Raw genomic sequence first — 20,310 nt, forward strand, 5'->3', positions numbered from 1 at the left:
CTGGGTTTTGTGCTGAAATATTTAATGTCAAGAGTCAAAATTAATGTGAACCACGAACTTTGAACTTATCTTGATGGGTTAGGACAAAGTTGATATGGTGATAATCTACTATGCAGATGTAGGGACAGAGGCATAAAAATACCTTTGCACTTTAACTTTTGTTGTGACTATAGATCTTTACAGGTATGATTTGAAGAGGCATAACTGCAGCCGTTATTAATATCTTAAAATCTTATTTTGATGTTCTGTACTGTTTACACTGTTCTGTTTTGATTTTATTCCATTTGGTTTACTTAACTTCATTACCTCTGATGCTATGGGAAGTTACTCTGGAAATCATGTTATACCACATGCTAGCCTCTGATGATTTCTATTGCCTTGCTTTGAGGTGCAATATGGATTTCACTATACTGTTTTGATTAAATTTATTTTGTTGAACTTTGGTTTTAGACTCTTTAAAATAAAAATAAAATTAATTAATAAATCTGTAACAGTGATAAATTATTTCAAAAATTATTGCTTGGAACCCAAAAAGAACTGCTCTGTTGCCAAGTGAATGCAAAATGATGCCATAATCCACATTACTTCAGTGTCTTCAAAGACATCTTTAATTGAATCAGGGGTGAGAAACAGAAAAGAAAGTTAGTGGAGAGAGGAGCTTCCTTGGAGGCTTCTACCAAATCCGTCCAGAGCTCTTCAAAGCCTGGATGCATCTGAAGATCTTGGTCCACAGCTGGAGACACAAAGAGGAGCAGCTGAGGGAGCCCAGGCCCACACTTCTGCTTCTCTGGAAGGTTTATGTCATGGCTTGTATCACTGTGGGAGGCAAACTGTTATGCTGCTGACAGTAGTATGTTGCAAAGTCCTCAGGCTGCAGGCCGCTAATGCTGAGAGTGAAATCTGTCCCAGATCCACTGCCACTGAACCTTGATGGGACCCCAGACTGCAAATTGGTGGCATGATAGATCAGGGGTTTAGGAGCTTGCCCTGGTTTCTGCTGATACCAGTTTAAGTAACTACCAACACTCTGACTGGCCCGGCAACTGATCTTGACTGTGTCTCCCACAGAAGCAGATGCAGATGGAGGCTGTGTCAACTGGATGTCACATCTGGCACCTGAAATGGGAAACATAAAAAATATTAACATAGATCTTCAAGATGAAACAGGACCACACTGAAATATCAGGCAACTCTGTAACTTCAGAGCTGAATGAATTCCTGACGCTGCCCTTTCTTACCTGATATCGAGAGCACCAAGAGGCCCAGAAAGTGAGTGAGGACCCCCATGTCAATGGTGTGTCCTGAGTGGGACTGGAGCTTCACAGGGTGAGACCACAAGCCTATGAAGAAGTCCTGAAGTAGCTGGCTGGTCTCCTGGGATATGCAAATTAGCAGAGCTGGAAAGGGTTTGGCCCAGCTGCAGGCTGGCTAAGTGTCAGTACAGGCTCAGTGTCCCCTGGGGACCCTATCTACACCAGGGCAGCACAGATTTGGCTACAGAGCATGTATTTCTCCCTTGGGCTATGGGACGAAATCGGGCTGTTCTCCCACGATCAGAGTGCACTGCTCTTCTCACATTACAGAACAGGCATTGCTTGAGGACCATGGACCTATGTTACATTCCCTTTGAGAAAGAAGAATGAAGAAAAACACATGGACTGTTTCAAACTTAGAGTAAAAATGAGAAGGCAAGACAAGAACAGAGCAGAATCTGTGAACTCTGTGAAATTCTCTGGGTTCCTCTATTCACACTCACAGCATGACTAAGAGGGCTGGGAAGGACTTGACCAATGCTGCTGTCCAGCCCCAGGCTTCCATAGCACACACAGAAGCACGTTTCTGCTTGTGTTCAACCAACCACCCAGCCAGGTTCTTGCGCTCGATGTTCATTACAGGATAAGTTAGAATCATCTGAGAAACAATGTGAGCATCAGGTTATACTTAAACTGGTAAACAGATCTCGGGGGGTCAGAATATTTCTGAACCAAGTGCTCAGGAAAACAGCTGGGAAACAGCTGCAGTCTCAGACCCTCTCACCATATACCTGGCCCTCCTCTAAGTGACTCCTCCAGGGCTTCACCTCAGCACCTCTGACTGCAGTTGAGATACATAGCATCTGTCACCTCAGAATACACCAGGCCACTTCACTAGTGTTTCACTCATGGCTGGCCACATTCAGAGTTGTGGCTCTACCTGTTTCATTGTCACCCATCCTGTTTCATTGCTGACCAAGAGGTCTCCTGGGTAGCTGATCATAGTCAGGTGAATACCAGTCACAGATTGAAACAGGAAATAGTAAGGAACTGGCAGATGGGGAAGACCGGGCCCATTGTGCACAGAAGCCCTAGCCATGTGAATTTAGAGAATTGGGCATATTGCTTCCTGCCTTAGTGGCTCCCTCATAGGAAAGCATCACTCCTTGTTTAATGTGTGGTTGTTTGCCATCTGCTGGAAGATCTTTCACTCAACAACCTGTTCATTTTGATACTCTCAGGCCATGACTGAATCTTTTCAAATGTATTCTTTTTTTTTTTTTTTTTCCTTTTTCGTTTTTATCGGTACCAGGGATCGATCTCGTGACTGCCTGCTTGCAAGGCAGGCGCTTAAGCCACTGAGCTAAATCCCCAGCCCCTCAAATGTATTCTTGAAGCAGATTGTATTCTATTACATATGAGATAGGATGATATAAAAAATTCAAAAGATTCCTCTTAATAAATCCTCCCTACTGAGGACGAAAGACTAACAGTTCACCTAGAGATCTAAAGTGATAATGGTAATAAGACTTTGAGCATGACATGTGCAACCCTCAGGATCTGACAAAGATTTAGTTCTGGCAATGCCCAGGAGTCCCCGAAGACAATGCAGGAAATGTTTGTAAAGAATCACACTATAGATATGTAAGGCCAGCCCATCCTTCCAATCCCAGAGCCCCTGCCAGAACAGCCTGTGAGAACCCAGCAGTTCCCTAGCTCACATTCTGAGCAGTTGATGACTGGCTCCAACTGTGGCAGCTGAGATGTGAGAAGGTCCCAGTGCTGGGTTCCTGCAAGCCACTCTCCAGCTCTCTCTTTTCAGTCAGTGCATGGGGCATGAGGTAGTGATCTTAGCTAGCACTAGAGCCCAGGCACATTTCTGCTTCCACCAACTCTTACTTCCTTTAAGGGCCTCCAGCATCTCCGGATTCATGTATCACACAGTGTAACATCTCTCAGGAAACCATTGCTCTCATTTTTCATTGAAAACATGAACTTAAATGCTAGGGTTATACTATAATAGGTATGGACACAGCAGTTCTAGGTTAGCCACAAGCTTCATTACTGGCACCTTGGTGACTCTACTATTGCAGGTGTTGTTCCCAGGGTCACGAATATTCACTTGATCCAGAATTCGGATCTAAGACATTCAAAAAGGACAATGACGTGTTAATATATACAGGTTACAACAGAAGATTCTCAGAATAGCAAATGCTTTGCTACAGACATTTGTGTTCAAGATAAATATGATGACATAGTGTTCATGTTTGTACCTTACTTTTGATATTTTTTAAATGTTGGTTCATTAAGGCTATATAGTTGGCTTAATCAGATACATAGATTGTTATCATTTTGTTTGTTCACAAGGATATTTATGTTTCAATGGCAATTATATTTTATCTGTAATTCTTTAAGTTTTTACATTTTTCCACAGTCAGTTACTATCTACTTTGTGGCATTTAGTTAGATCTTTGTCACTGAGGTAACATGTATTTACCGTCAAACACTATATAAACTAGAAGAGCATTTGTTTAATATTTATTAATTATTCTTAGGACGTCTAAATTAACAAGCATCATTATAAATACAATGATGTTAGGAAGAAAATTTCTGAGTCACAGATCAGGAAACACCTCCAGAGTTTAATTCTGAAATCACTGGTTACTACAGTGGTAAATGCAGAGAAGACAAAAAGTAACCTCACATGTCCTCATTTCCTCACTGAAAGAAAACTCTTAGTTAGAATCCTGTTTCCCTCTCTTCCCTGCTTCCTCTTTATAATCACCATCACCTTGTAATACAGAGACAAGGCTGTGATTATAGGTTGAGTAGAGAAATGCTATCAGCTAACCTCTTCCCACACGACTGTAAGGGATGGCATTGTAAACTACTTTTATAATACAGTTAGAGTACTAAAGAGAAATGACCCATAAGATTTATTTGGACACATGTATTATCACATCCTATTTTGAGAGCTCACAAGAGAGCCACCATCTCAGAATAGCAAACACTTTACTCCACACACTGAAAGTTCATTTCAAGATAGAAACAAAACAAAACAAAACAAAACAAAAAAACTTAATTTTATTCAGGTGTACCTTTACTTCTTAGAATTTTTATATCATGAATTTTTAAGATTCTATCTTTGCATAATTAGCAATTAACACCTGTATAAGTTGGTTCATTTGTGATTTCATTCAAAAATCTATAGTGATAGGTATTTTGAGATACTTTACTTAAATATTTAAGTCTTACGTGTTTTTTCCCTCCAGGTACTTATTCGTACCTGAGGTAACATATAGTTCCCCTAAAAGACTGTCAACAAAACGAACTCACTGTACAATACTTCCATATTTGTTAGTTACCCTAAGATTATTTTCTAAGGTAATAAACACAAATACATTGTTTTACTGAGTTACAGATAAAGAAAAACCTCGTGAATTTGCATTTTACAGAGTAGTTAATACTGCTAAGGTGAAAAACAACATCTCCTACTTCCTCCTCATTCCAAGAATGTTCACAATTGGGATAATGCTGTTTTCCTCTCCTGCTTCCTCCTTTCCCACTCCCATTGTCCTGCTCACAGTCAGTCAAGTGTGCCATTATGGATTTCAATAAAGGCCATCAGATAATCCTCACCCCACACAATCCTCAGTTATATTCCAAGAAAGAATGGAGTTAGAAAACTGTAGCAATCTTATTGAAAAGGATTGAGGGCTTAGATTTATTTTGGCAGGTTTCATCCTGAAATAAATATTAATTCATTAGAGGGGGAATATGAATCAAAAGCTACAGAGCAGAGTAAACATCTATGTCACCAGGCTTATGGGATACAGGTTAGGGAAGTTTTGTCTCTGTCTACAGCAATATGAGTGATAAAGGAAATGTGAACAGTCAATATCAAAATGATTTTCTAAAATGATTTAAGTGTATGCACCCCTATTGATCAATAATCCAGACATGAGCCACATATTTCTATTCAGCCCTGGATCTACGTCTAGTTTAACTGTGGAATTATGCTTCTATTTTTAATTAAGTTTCATCTATAAATTTACTTGGAGAATTTATCCTGTGTCTCAAGCACTATTATAGACAGATTCAAGCCAAGGAATACACAGCACATGCTGAGTCTTTGGAAACTTCCCTGGATTCTGATGCTGCAAGGAAAGTGGTGGAGACTATTTCTCTTAAGAGATTCTGAAGGAGAACCTGGGCCCTGGATCCCACAATAATGTCACTAGAATGTAAAGGCAGAAGCAGGACACATATGACCCCCTCAGTGAATGATATCCCACACTGGGGTCTTCCCAGAAAGAGTGTTGCTGGCTGATCAAGTGGAAGGTGCATGTGGGGCACAGTGAACAGGGTCTCAGCCTCTTACTCCTGGGTCCTATGGGCCCAGTCATGCAGGCCTCCCCACATCCTGCTGTCTCACCTGCACCCAGAGCACCAGCACTCAGAGGGCCACAGGTCCAGGTCTGCAGCTCACTGCTCCACCTGGTTCAGGTTGATCTTTGTCCTGAGAGAGTGACCACTTTCTGCTGAGAGCTTGTGACAGGCAAGGACTTTGTAGAAGATGTAGAGCACCAGCAAGAGGTGCATAGTAAGGCCTCCAAGTCTTGAACAGAGGGCACAGAAGGGATAAAGAGAACCTTGTAAGAGCTAAGAGGTGTTCCTCAATATTTTTAATTATTATGTTTCTTAGTACTGTGTATTCTGAGATTATCTTTCAAATCCTATGCTATAAAGGCAAGATTTTGTCATTTTGGAAAAGAATAAATGATGGGAATGATAAAACACAAATGACTGGCAGGGATTGGAGGAGAATGAAAAGGGATAATTTTTAGGGCAAAGGATTTTTAGGACAGTGAAACAAAATTGCACAGTAGCAAACACTGCCTTCTTTATTGCACATTTTTCCCCTTGTGAAATGTACAGCTTCAATAGTGAACTCCATGCGAACTACAGACTTCACACATTTATGTATTTTGATAGTTTGTAACAAAATTGTCCTTGGATGTGGATGATAGACTGCAGAGCCATGTGTACAGGGTAATGAGGGCCGACTCTCTATTTTAAACCTTTTTCTGAGCAACTCCACACTAAAAATTGAAGGAAGTCTTTAAAAATGCTTTCTTAGAACACAGAGAAGGGCTACTATGTTGCTATCTGAATCCAAAACTATGCCGTCAACCACACGGCTCAGAGGTGCTCATCTATGCTCTTCACTTAATTGGCACAGGGGCTGTGCTGTCTCTGCTGTTGGAGCTGAGGAAAAGGAAACAGATTAAAGGTATAGAGGAGTGACTTGTTCCTTCTTCTAAAGCCCCAGGCAGCTTCTAAACCTGGCTGGGTAACAGAACTGCTCTCAGTAGTTGAGCACAGCTGTGTCTCTTGGAGAAACAGTCACTCTTAGTTGCAGGGCCAGTTAGGGTGTGAGCAACTACCTAGAATGATACCAGCAGAAACCTGGGAAGGCTCCCAGACTCCTCATCTATACTGCCTCTAGCAGGGCCACTGGTGTCCCAGCCCGGTTCAGTGGCAGTGGGTCAGGGACAGATTTCACTCTCACCATCAGCAGCCTGCATCCCCAGGACATTGCAGTTTATCACTATTTCCAGGATTACAATGGGTGTCCCACAGTGATTCAACCTGTGATGAAAACCTCCCTGATTGTTTTTCATGATTTTTCTCATTGCAGCTGATTTCTTTAAGGACAGCTGCTGTGGTTCCTTTTAGTTTAAATGTTCTTCCTCAATCTGGCAAACTTGGTTATTTGCTGATAAGATTTTGACTGATTCTGGATTTGTCCTCTGACTCATGTGCACAGCCACCTGTAGGAATAGCTTCCCTGATAATTCCGTCAGATCAGACTCACATTAGTGGTTGCCTAGAAAGATGTGCATTTTATGCACATGAAAATAAAACAATACAATAGCCAAGAACAAAACTGTATCATATGCATGTGAGATTAACTCATTATGCATTCTGAACAGAAATCATTCTTTCAATTTTCTTTCCTAATATTAACTTGATTCATTGCAGTGCTAATTCTTATGCTGTTACCACAAATATTAGCTTTTTCAAAAGTGATAGATGTACATTTTTGTTTTTCACATAACTTTTCAGTGTTTTTCTTATTGTTATAATAGAGTCTTGCTTGTTTCTAATATAGAAGAAAAATTTTAGTTCACATCATGCTTCTCCATCCAATATAAGTTAGAAGCAGCACAGGGTTATTCATTTTTCAAAGGGTCCATTAGACATCTCACACATTTATCATTGTTTTCTTCAGTTTATTCAGCAGCAGCTCTGATCTGCTGAGTGTGGCAAACATAGATGACCCTCTTCCATGAATGGGCAGCATTAGAGATTCTGTGGCTCATGTGACCCTCTTAGAAGTGAGACACAAGAAGAAAAAAGAACGAGGACAGGTACTGGGTAAGATTTTCATACACTTGAGTCGGGAGGGTGAGGTCAAAACATTGCCTGCATTTCTCACAAAAACAGATGTGAGAATCTTGAGTCAGGCTTGCAGTGGTGAGAGCTGCTGAGTTCTTGCTTCAGGATATGAAGAATGCAGCTGCCCCACAGACCAATGGGCCTGAGGACCTGCGGGAACCACAGACTCTGCCTATGCTGCAACCTGGGTAGGGAAGGTGAAGAAGAAAAGCATTCAACACTGTGGGGGCTGACCAGATGAAAGCCTCAGGTGGATCCACACTGCAAGAGAGCAGGACCACAGAGACGACCCAGACCAGAGAATTGAAGTTCTCAGCACTGTTCTCCCTGCTCCTGAAGGGTAGAGAAGAAGTGGACCAGGAAATGTCCCCACTCCAAAGTTCCAGTCACTCAGCTTCTGATCTTCATAGAAAGATGAAAAGCATGTGTTACACTAATAAACAAGTGAATGGCTTACTCACTGTGTGCATGCAATACATTAATTATTAACTTAGTGTGGTAATCAATGACACTTTAATTACTTGTGTAACATACACTTTTAAATTCTGACAAACTGAAAATCAATGGTGAGGACCCAGGGTCACCACATTACCTCTGGATCCCACCTCAAAGAGGACTCTGAGCAGCATGAAGCTCAGGGTCCACCCTCAGGCCCTGTGGACCATGATGTGACCTGCACTCACTGCTGAGGATACTGGAGAGCAGTAGAGGTACAGATCAGCAATTATAGTCCCTCCTCGCTGCCCACCTGCCCCTCCTCCTAGGGACTCCTCCAGGGTTGCTCCTCTCTATCTCTGTGCTGAGTGGAATTCTAGGGGATTTCCCTCATCCACATCTGAATACATCAGGCTACATCAGTCCTGTTTCCCTCATGCCTGGCCCTTCAGAAATGTGGCCCTTGCTCTCTCACCCTTCTGCTTCATTGCTGACCCAGTGGTCTCCTGGGAAGCGCATCATACTCAGGTGTATACCAGACACAAAGTGAAACAGGAAATACTAAGGACCTTCCAGATGGGGAAGATAAGGTCCATTGTGCACAGAGGCCCCAGCCTTGTGAGCTTAGAGAGCTGCACAGAGAGCTCCCTCCCTGGCTTAGTTGATCCCTAGTTAGAAAGCATCACTTTCACTGTTCCAAGATTTGTAGAGCAAGGCCTAGTTGTTTAGTTTATTGTGGAGTTGTTCACCATCTACTGGATGATCTTCAACCAGCAACCTATTCTCTTCAGTACCCTAAGGCCATGACTAAATCGTTCCATTTTATTCATGCACCTGATCTTCTTGTATCAATTCCAGAAAAGTTTCTATGGAAAATCAAGAAATCATCCTTCTGGGTTCTCATCTTGTTAAAACGGTTTTTCTCTTCAAAAGAAATCACCAACAAAGTGAAAAGAAAACAAACGAATGAGAAAGACTTTTAGCCAGTAGACCCTCTGACATAGGCTGTGGGGAAAAAAGAACTGTTCTCCAATGTTGTTGGGAGTGTAGACTGCTGCAGCGACTTTACAAATGAGTACGGGGTTTCCTCACGAACATAGGATTGGAAATTCCATTCACCAGCAATTCCTCTCCTGGGTATTTTCCCAGAAAATTGAAAAGATCATATCGCAGTGATATATGTGCATCCATTTTACAGCAGCCCAATTTGTAATAGATAATTTTTGGAAACAACCAAAATGCCCATCAACAACAGAATGGCTGAAAATTATGTTATATTTTTATGCAATGGAATATTCAGCTATAAAATGTATGCCCTTCAGGCTTTTGTAGGTAACTGGAGGCAACTTGAGACTATCTTTATAAGTGAAGTAAATCAGGCTCATATTTGTAAATGTAGTTCTATCTCTCTAGTATAAAAATTTATAATTAAAAACTGAAAGAATAATAAGATAGAAAATGTATAATATTGTGATAATGAAAGGGAAGGAAACTGCTGTAAAGAATATAACTGTATGTATACTTAAGTGTGTGAGACAGATAACAATACAACTAAGTTTTTGTTAGTTTATCAAACAGAATAGTTTGTACTGTCATAGTTTGATTGTCTGTCCCTATTTTATGCTTTGATTTTGTAACTTTAAATCTACTTCTAAGATAACAAAATGTAATTTATCAATTAGTTATTTCTTATTGTTATTCTTTGAAATTATATATTGTTTCCACCCTTTTTATCTGTTTTGAATTTTTCTCTAAATAAAAAAAAAAGAAAATTAAGAAATTACAAATAAATAAATAAATAATCCTCCTACCAGGGACATGATGCCAATAGTTCACCTAGAGATCTGAAGAGGTAATGGTCATAGGACAGTGAACATGGCATGTGTATCCCATGTGATATGACATAGATTTTTTTTTGGCCAAGACCATGACTCCCTGAAAACTCTGTAGGAAAAGTTTGTAGAATCCTGACACAGATCTATAAGGCCAGCCCACCCTTCCTAGCCCAGATCCCCTTCCAGAGCAGCCTGTGAGAACCCAGCAGCTCCCCTGCTCCCACCCTCAGCAGTGTTGAGTGGTTGCACCTGTGGCAGCTGAGACGTGAGAATGCCGCACATGTACTCGGCTCCTGCTGCCCTGCTTCAGGTCGATCTTGTCCTGAGACAGTAAACAAATTCTGCTGAGAGCTTGTGAGAGGCAAGGCTTTGAGGATCATACAGAGAAGCATTAGAGGGCACACAGCAGGTTCTCTAGGTCCTAAACACAGGGAAACTTCTCTGCCATGCAGTGACTATGTGTGTTAAAATATGTCATAATAATTTGCACACTTAAGGGAGTAAACTCACACAAGGATCTGGTTATTATATTACTGATTTACTCTGTATGACCCTCGAGGCAAACAGCTTATTTATCAGTAAACACTTAATGAATTAAATGAAATCTCCTGGTGTATGCATGTCACATAATTGTTCCCTTGGTCCTTGCAATGTGACTTCACTTATGTGGCCATAACTTTCAGGGCACACGGTGAGTAATCAGAGACACTGTGGATAAAGTGGTACACCTCTGCACATTGTGTTCAGAGGTTGAATTCATTCCTATTTGACAATTTCAGACTCTATACTAATTAATTTCATTTATATGAATATTCTATCTTTTACTTCTGACTGTTACAACAACAAAGCTAGTTTGACTGTCTGACACAAGTGTTGTGTGAACTGCTGTTTCCAAAGACCTTAGTCAGATGCCTGGGAGTGCAGCTGTTAGGTAAGGTAGCAAATTTCAATACCTATGGCAAACTGTTCTGCTAAGAAGTCATTAAGTTCTTCATTTTCACCAGTATTGATAATTTTAACTCCCAGTACTTGTTGGTTTGTTTGTTTGTTTGTTTTTTATTTAAGATTTCTGTTAGTGAGAATTTGAGTGTAAACAAGAGACATTTTATTAAGGTATTAAATAATGCTTATTACCTATCAGTATATTGCCATGTTTCTTTGCTTGAAATGTTTTAAAACTTATCTTCATTAATAGCAACCATTGAAAATGCTTATGTTGATACACAAAAAATTAAAAATTACTGCTTAGTAAGAGATAAATAAGAACATCATATTGCTGGGATGAGGAAGGAGTAAAGGGCTATAGAGAGGAGACTCAGCGTGTGCCTCAATTTGAGATATTTCTGGAAAACAATAGTGCAGCCTATTAAGCTTTATCCTGCGTCCCTACAGTGGTTGAACACTACTGCAACCATCTTCATTGAACAAATAAACAACCTAATAGAGACCTACTTCAACCATGCCACCTCCATTATCTTCCCAAAGATTTGACCCTGGTCTTCACACTGAGCTAAGTCACTGTGTTAATGGGGAATGTTCAAGTTGCACATTCATGAAAATTATATGGCAAGAAATGAAAATAAGCAGAGGATGTGTATTTCAGCATGAAATGAAACAGGCTCTTTTCTTTACATGTTCAAGACCACAGGCAGCCTGCTGGGCACTCATCTGAGCAATAGAGAAAGAGCCCAAGCTAGGTTCAGTGAAATAGTGAGTGACTCTATGGGACACCAAGAAGAACAGTGAGAGTTCTAACTTTCCCCTGTGAATGCAGAGGTAGGTGCAAAAGGGAAAGGTAGGTGCAAAAGACTGCAGAACATTTCCCTGAGTTTTAAAAGTGGTGGTAGACTCTTATCCCAAGCAAATCATTAACACATGGAAGTTTCTATTTTAAAACCATTATTAGGTCAAGATATTCTAGATAATCATAGAAGGTAAACAAAGTATCTTATAATTACAAAGATGAGTTATTCATTATTTTTTAAATTATACTCTTCCTCAATACAGTGCACTCAGAGATTATCTTTCAAAAGACTTCTATACTATAAAAGCAAGATTTTGTCATTCTGGAAAAGAAAAAGCTTCACAATGGTGAACACAAATCACCTACTGCAAATGGGTGAAAGAGAATGAAAGGGGAGAAGTTTTAGTGTAAAGCATTTTTAGGTCAGTGAACAATGATGCCTTGTACTAAAATGCTGCATATGTGCTGTTCCACATTGGTTTATTGTGGTGAAACTTACACCACCAAGAGAGAATCTACATGTGAACTACATATTTTTCATATATGTCATCCTCATTGTTTGCAAAAATTGTAATTTGAAATGATGATATATTGCATAGTCTTGTGGGCAAGGTTATAAGGACAACCTATGTATTTTACATTTTTTGATGACTTTAAATCTACTCTAAAATTGAAGCAAGATTTTAAAAATTTTTGCTCTGAAAGCATAAAGGTGCTTCTCTGTAGCTGTCTGAATCCAAACTGCTCAGAGGGACTCATCTGTGTCTTTCGTTAAATCAAGAGAGGCGCAGTGATGTGTGTGCTGCTGGAGCCGAGGAGACTGTGGAGGACAATCATGGGTCTTATTCTAAAACCTCCCAGTGAACTTCCATGAGTGCTGGGTCAAAGAAATTGTCTGAACAGTTGAACACATCAGAGATGACAGCTGGAGCATCCCAGCCTCACCCTGCTTCTGCTTTCCCTGCTGGTGTTTGTTATGAGTTGTACCACTATGGGAAGAAAATCATAATATTGTAGACAGTAATAAGCTGCAGCATCTTCAGGCTCCAGGCTGCTGATGGTGAGAGTGAAATCTGTCCCAGATCTACTGCCGCTGAACCTCAGTGGGACCCCAAGATTCCAAAATGTATGCAGCATAGATCAGTATTTTAGGAGATTTCCCTGGTTTCTGTTGGTACCAGTTTAAAGCAATGCCAGTGTTTTGACTAGCCTTGCAAATGATGGTGACCTTGTCTCCTACAGATGCAAACAAAGAGGATAGAACCTGAGTGATTTGGATGTCACACCTGGCACCTGAGATTAGAAACATAATAAATATGAGCACAGTCATGGAACAGCAGGACCTTCCTGAAGAGCCAGGCAATTTTAAATAGACTCAATTGCAAGAAAAATCTTTCCTCACCTTGGAGGCAGAGCAGCAGGAGTCCCAGGAGCTGAGCAGGGTTTCTCATGTCCGTGAAGTGTCCTGACTGGAACTGACCCCTGCACAGGGTGTGACAGCCTTTAAGCAACTGGCTGTCCCCTGTGCACATGCAAATCAGCAGGAGGAGGACAGGGTTGTGTACAGGTGCAGAGTTGGCTCTTTTCAGAAGCATGCAGTGGGTCTGTAGGTTTCCTTTCCAGGTAATAGGGGCACAGATTCCAGCAGAGAACGCCTTTCTCCCTTGCACCAAAGCAGAATCTGGTTGCCCTCCTTGAGCAGAGTGAAGTGTTGTTCTCTTTTTGCCTCAGTGTACACTTTGCAACTCTGAATAGGGATTGGTTCTAAAGTTCTGTCCCTTCCATCTCTGAATTCCCAAGGCCACTTCGTCCCTGTTTCACTCATGGCGGCCCACATCGAGTTATGTACCTTGATCTCTCACCCCCTGTATTGCTGCTAACCCACAGCTCACCCTCTATCAATCCTCCTGGAAGGGGCATTATTCTTAATCAGGTGTATTCTCAATCACAAAGGAAAATAGGAGATACTGAGGTACTTCCAGCTGGGGAGGACAGGGCCATTGTGCACAGAGGACCGCAGCCATCTGGGCTTAGAGGGCTGGTCAGAGCTCCCTGCCTTAGAGGCTCCCTAATGGGAAAGCATAACTTCTACATTCTACTGTGGCTAGGATGAAACCTAAGTGTTTTGTTTATTGTGGGGTTGATTGCCATTTAGTGGAAGATCCTTAAAATACAATCTGTTCATTTTGTTTCCCTAAGGCCTTGACCTCATCTGAACACCAGTATTCAGGATCTGATCATATTTTGACCATTACTGGACACGATTCGGTTAAAAAAAAAAAAAAATTAGTTTACTATCTTCTTAATAAATCACTCAACTATTAAGGATAAATGACAAATAGTTCTCCTGGAATTCTGAACAGATATTGGTCACAGGTCAGTTAAGGTCTACTATGTGTCCACATGAAATGACAAAGATGTAGGTTTGGGAAGGGTAATGGACACAGACTGTCCAGAAATATGCAGTGCCAGCAAGTGTTTTGAGGATGAGGGCTCCTTTTCCAGTCATGTGAACTGAGGCCCTGAGAGCCCCAGAAGCTCACACAGCTTTACACACCGAACAGTTGTTCAGTGGTTGAAACTGTGGCAGCTGAGACATGGGAAGGCCACACAAGTGCTGGGCACCTAAACGTGACCCTTCACCACTCTCTCCCAGTCTCTCCACAGGGTGTGAGGAAGGGATCGGAGGTGGCCTTCAAATGCAGGCTCATCCCTGCTACCACCAACATCTCCTTGCCCAAAACAGTGATGGCAAACTTATTAGAGACAAGTGCACGCACTGCAAACCCAAACTGCAGCCACCTACACACTTACTCATCAAAAGCACCAGCACTGCATTTAACCTGAATACTGAGGTTTCTGTATGGAAAACAAAAACTTCTATATGTTATGACTTAAAAAAATTTAAAACAAATGATACAAAGATAGGTAGGTTCCTTACCACTGCCCAAAGGGCATCCTGGTCAGCAGATTCATGTCTGAAAGCTTTCAAATCTCTTGGCCAATGACTGAATTGCCATTTTACAGACAACAATGAATATCAACATTGCTGCTATAGGACACAGCTGTCCTCTCTTGGGCAGCAGCTCACCTGCTGCTAAAATGCTGACTGTGAGATGGCAGTGTTAACAGAATCTTAATGATCAATCATTCCAGGAAGTACAGAGAGGACTGATGGTGCCCACACAGGAGCAAGAGGAGGTGATAACGCGTGAAGTTCGCAGGGGAGCGACCCTCTCAGAGTAGCAAACACTTTGCTCCAGACATTGAAGTTCAAGTTCAAGATAGAAAAAAAAAAAAACTAAATATTACTCAGGATTAGCCTTTACTTATTAGAGTCTTTATATCTTGGGTTTTTCATTTGCTAATACTGGGATAATTAGTAATTTGCACGTGCATCATTTGGTTTACTTATGATTTTGTTTTAATTTAACCTGTAATTGCTCAACTATCTATAGTGATATGCATTCTTTTGGATTTTTCTTAAATATTTATGTCTGAGGTGTTTTGTTCCTTCCAGTTACAACTTGATGCCTGAGGTAACATATAGTTCTCTTAAAAGACTGTCAACAAAGTAAATAAAATGTGTGACATTTTCATATTTATTATTTATTCTGTGATTAATTCCTAAAGTAATAATCATGAATATATTGTTTCACTGAGTTACAGCTCAGGAAAATCCTCATGAATTTACATTTTATGCAGCAGTTAACACTGCTAAGATGAAAAAAGTAATCTCCTGCTTCCTCAATCCAAAAATGCTCACAATTTGAATAATATTATTTTCCTCCCTTTCTACTTCCTCCTTCCCTACTCAGTTTCTCTTGGTCACAGTCAGTCAACTGCCCAATTATGGATTTGAATAAAGGCCATCAGATAATCCTCACCCCACACAATCCTCAGTTATATTCAAAGAAAGAATGGAGTTATAACAATCATAGCACTGTTTTAGAAAAGGATTGGGTCCTTAAATTTATTTTTAAAGGGCACATCCTGAAATAAATATTAATTCAGTACAGGGGGAAATAAGGCAAAAGCTACAGAGCTAAGGAAATATCTGAGGCCAGTTGGCTTATGGGATGCAGGTTCGGAAAGTTACAGCTGTGTCTATAGCAATATGAGTGACATAGGAAATGTGAATAGTGAATATCAAAATAAATTCTAATTTCCTGGGCTGCTCCTCTGCATCTCTGAAAGGAATTCCCTTCTGTGGATCTGACATCTCTGCCTCTGAATACATGAGTCTACTTCACTCCTGTTTCACTCAAAGGGGGCCACATTCAGAGTTATAGCACATTCTCTGTCGACCATCCTGCCTCACTGCTGACCCACAGGCCTGCTCAAAAGCTCATCATAGTCAAGTGCCTTACCTGTCACAAAGTGAAACAGGAAATACTGAAGAACAGGAAGACAGGGAAAAACCTGGCTCACAGTGCCCAGAGAACTCCAGCCATGTGAGCTTAGAGAACTAGGCAAACACATCCCTGCCTTAGTGGCTCCCTAAAGTGATGACAAAGCATCACTACTAATGTACTAGTGTTAGGTTCAGGCCTCAGAGTTTTCTTTACTGTGGGGCTGTTAGGTGTACTGGGCTCTTGCTAAACCAGCTTCAGGTGATCGTTGTTCTGAGACAGTGAGCAAATTCCACTAAGAGCTTGTGACAGGCAGGGCTTTTAAGGATCATGCAGAGAAGCCTTGTAGGGTACACAGCAGGGTCTCCAGTTCTGAACAGAGGGCAAATTCTCTGGCATACCATGACCAGGACCACATGCCTGCTGAATATATTCTCATAGTTTCCACCCTTAAGGGAGTAAGAATCTCCCAAGTATCTGATTCTTACTTACTGATTCATTTTGTATTGCCTACGAGGCAAAAAACATTTTTCAGTAAACACTTGATTAATTCAGTAAATTCTCTTGGTGTATATAGGTTCCATGATGGTACCCTCGGTCCTTGCAGGGTGACTTCAGTCATGTGGCCATAGGATTCAGAGCCCCTGCTGAGTGATCACAGAGACCCTTCCTGGCCAACATGGATGAAGTTTCATATCTCCAGACATTGCATTCAGAGCTTGAATTCATTGCTTTTTAACAATTTCAGGCTCTACCATACTTAATTTCATTTACATGAATGTTCTGTCCTCCACTTGTGGCTCTTATGTTGAAGCTAGTTTGACTAGGCTGACACAAGATGCTGTGTGAACTGCTGTTCAGGGACCTTACTCAGAGGGCTGGGAGGGCAGCTGTGAGGTAGGATAGCAAATTTCTACATCTGTGACACACTGTTGTTCTAAGAGGTTCTGAGTTCATCATTTTCATCAAGAGTTGATCATTTTAGCTCTCAGTACTTTTTTATGTTTTTAAGATTTCCTTTAGTTAACTTTTGACTCTAAGCAGAAAGAGACAGTTCCTCAAGTTATTTATTAATGCTTGTTAGTTATCAATTTCTTGCTGTTTCTTAACATGCTTTAGAACTTATTTTCATTGTAGCAACCATTGAAAATACTAATTTTAATACCAAGAAATTAAAAATTACTGCTCTGTGTGAGATAAATAAGAACATCGTATCGCTGGGAGGAAGAAGGAAGGAATGGGATATACAGAGCACACACAGCTTGTGCCTCAATGTGAGATATTTCCGAAAAACAATATTGCAACCTTACAGATTGGGTCTCTACAGTCATGACATGAACTCCACTGCAGCCATTTTGTTAGAAAAGAAAACAGCCTACTGGGGACCCTACCTCAACCATGCAACCTCCATTGTTTTCCCAAAGATTTGACCCTGATGTTCACGCTGAGCTAAGTCACTGTGTTTATGAGATGTGTTCAAGTTGCACATTCATGAAAATCACCTAGGATTATGTGAAAATAATGACAGGAGATATGTTTCAGCATGAAATGAAACAAGCTCTTTTCCTTTACAGTGCTTAAGATCAAAGGCAGCCTTCTAGGCACTATCCTGAGCAACAGAGAAAAAAACCCATGCTAGGTTCAGTGAAATAGTGAATGACACTGTGGGACACAAAAGAATAATAATAAGAGTTCTAATCTTCCACCTGTGAATCTGTTAAAGGTAGGGGCAAAAGATTGCAAAACATTCTCCTCGTGTTTTAAAAGTGGTAGTAGACTCTTACGCCAAGCACAATTGTATGTTTCTCGTGATTTGTGACACAGAATCAGTACGTGACAGCTTCTCTTCTAAAATTGTTACTAAGTCAAGATATTCTAGCTATCCATAGAAGGTTAAAAAAGATATATTATAATTAAAATATGTTATTCGATGCTTTTTTTTTAATTACTCTCTTCCTCAACACAGCCTATTCTGAGATCACCTTTTAAAATATCTCTACACTGTAAAAGCAAGATTTTGTCATTCCGACAAAGGAAAAACTTTGGCAATGATAACCATAAATCACCTACTGCAAACTGGTGAAAGATAATGAACAGGGAGAATTCTTAGTATAGAGGATTTCTAGGTCAGTCAACAATGTTGTGTCATATCAAAATGCTGCATATGTATTGTTCCACATTGGTTTATCCTGGTGAAATGTATAACACCAAGAGGGAATCTTCATGTGAACTATGGATTTTGTGTATATATATATATATATATATATATATATATATATATAATCTTAACTGTTTTCAAAATACTTTAATTCAATTGATGATAGACAGCATAGCCATGTCATTGGGGTTATAAGGGCATCATATGTATTTTAAATTTTTCAATGACATTACATCTACTCAAAAATAGATGCAAGAATTAAAAAAGTCTTGATTACAAAGCATAGAAGGGCTTCTCTGCTGTTGTCTGAATCCAAACTGATACCATAACCCACACTGCTCAGAGGGACACATCTGTGTCATTCATTAAATCAGGACAGGCACCATGACATCTGTGCTGCTGGAACTGAGCAATAGAAAAGAGTGTTAGGGTGTGGAGGAGAATCATAAGCCCTTCTCTGAAGCCTCTAAGAGAACTTCCATGCCTGGCTGGGTCAAAAAAAAAAATGTTCTCAGCAGTGGAACACAGCAGAAATGGCAGCTGGGGCAGCCCAGTCGGAGCTTCTGCTTTCCTGGTTGGTTTTTGTTGTGAGCTGTATCTTTGTTTGGAAGGGAATCATAATATTGTAGACAGTGAAAAGTTGCAGCATCTTCAGGCTGTGGGCTGCTGATGGTATGAGTAAAAGCTGTCCCAGATCCACTGCCACTGAACCTTGATGGGATCCCAGATTCCAAACTGTTTGCAGCATAAATCATCAGTTTAGGAGCTTTCACTATTTTCTGTTTGTACGAGTTTAAACCAGTATCAACATCCTCACTTGTTTTGCAAGTAATAGTGATGTTTTTTCCTACAGATGCAGACAAGGAGGATGAAGACTGAGTCATCTGGATGTCACACATGGCACCTGAAGTTAGAAACATAACCAATATGTGCACAACCATGGTACAGCAGGACCTGCTTGAAGATCCAGATGACTCTAAGTAGAGTAAATTGCAAGTTCATTCTTTCCTCACCTTGGTGCTGGAGCAGCAGGAGCCCCAGGAGCTGAGCAGGGTTCCTCATGTCCGTGCTGTGTCCTGACTGGACCTGACTCCTTCACAGGGTGTTACTGCTTCTTAAGCAGCTGGCTGTGCCCTGTATGGTGAAGATCAGCAGGGCAGTGCAGGTTTGTGCACAGGTGCAGAGTTAGCTTTTTTCAGAAGTGGACTGTGGTACTTTTGGGTCCCTTTCTAGGGCTGTGTAACACAAATTCCCACAGAGAATGTCATTCTCCCTTAGCAAGATCAGATTCAGATTTTTTTTTTTTTTGAACCAGGGATAGAACCCACTACCATGCGCTTGCTAGGCAGGCACATAGACCACTGAGTTAAATCTGCAGATCAGAATCAGATTGTTAAAAAATGAGTAGAGAGAACTGTTGTTCTATTTTTGCTGCATTACACACTTTGAAGCTCTGAGTAGGGATTGATTCTATAAGTTCTGTCTGCTGCATCTCTGAATTCACAAGGTTACTTCATCCCTAGTTCACTCAGGGCTGCCCACCTTCAGAGCCTGGCACCTTGTTCTCTCACCCCCTGCATCACTACCTACCCACAGTTCACCTCTAACAATCCTCCTGGAAGGGGCATTCTTCTTATTCAGGTGTATTCCCATGCACAAAGGTAAATAGAAGATAATGAGTTAATGAAAGATAGGAGAGACCTGACTCATTGTGCCTAGAGCCCCCAGCTATGTGGGCTTATGGGGCTGGGGAGAGAGCTCCCTGATAGTAGCTCCCTATTGGGAAAGCATTACTTCTACCCCCTAGTTTTTCTAGGAAGAGATATCAGTGCTTTGTTTATTGCAGGGTCACTTGCCACAAGTGGAAGATCTTTAAGATACATCCTATTCCTTTTGTTACCCTAGGCCTTCGCTATATCTTAACACCAGTATTTAGGAATCTGATCTTATTCTGGCCATTACCAGACATGATTATGTAAACATTTAAGTTATTCTCTTCTTAATAAATCATGCATCTATTAAGGATAAATGATGCATAGTTCTCAAGAAATTCTGAAAAGATAATGGTCAG

General features: G+C 40.7%; 1 gene segment (V, D, J or C); it reads right to left on the reverse strand.

Moving 5' to 3' along the window:
- Window positions 1-781: 781 nt before the first annotated feature.
- On the reverse strand, window positions 782-19,301 carry LOC100716359 (immunoglobulin kappa variable 1-39-like). The segment is given in 5 exon segments: window positions 782-1,116; window positions 1,239-1,428; window positions 3,319-3,393; window positions 19,091-19,143; window positions 19,253-19,301. Coding segments are annotated over 5 exon segments (687 nt in total).
- Between the last annotated feature and the right edge of the window lie 1,009 nt (window positions 19,302-20,310).

This window comes from Cavia porcellus, unplaced genomic scaffold (assembly GCF_034190915.1).
Source record: "Cavia porcellus strain 051 isolate PalLab524CR breed Dunkin Hartley unplaced genomic scaffold, mCavPor4.1 scaffold_18, whole genome shotgun sequence".
NCBI classification, from domain to species: domain Eukaryota; kingdom Metazoa; phylum Chordata; class Mammalia; order Rodentia; family Caviidae; genus Cavia; species Cavia porcellus.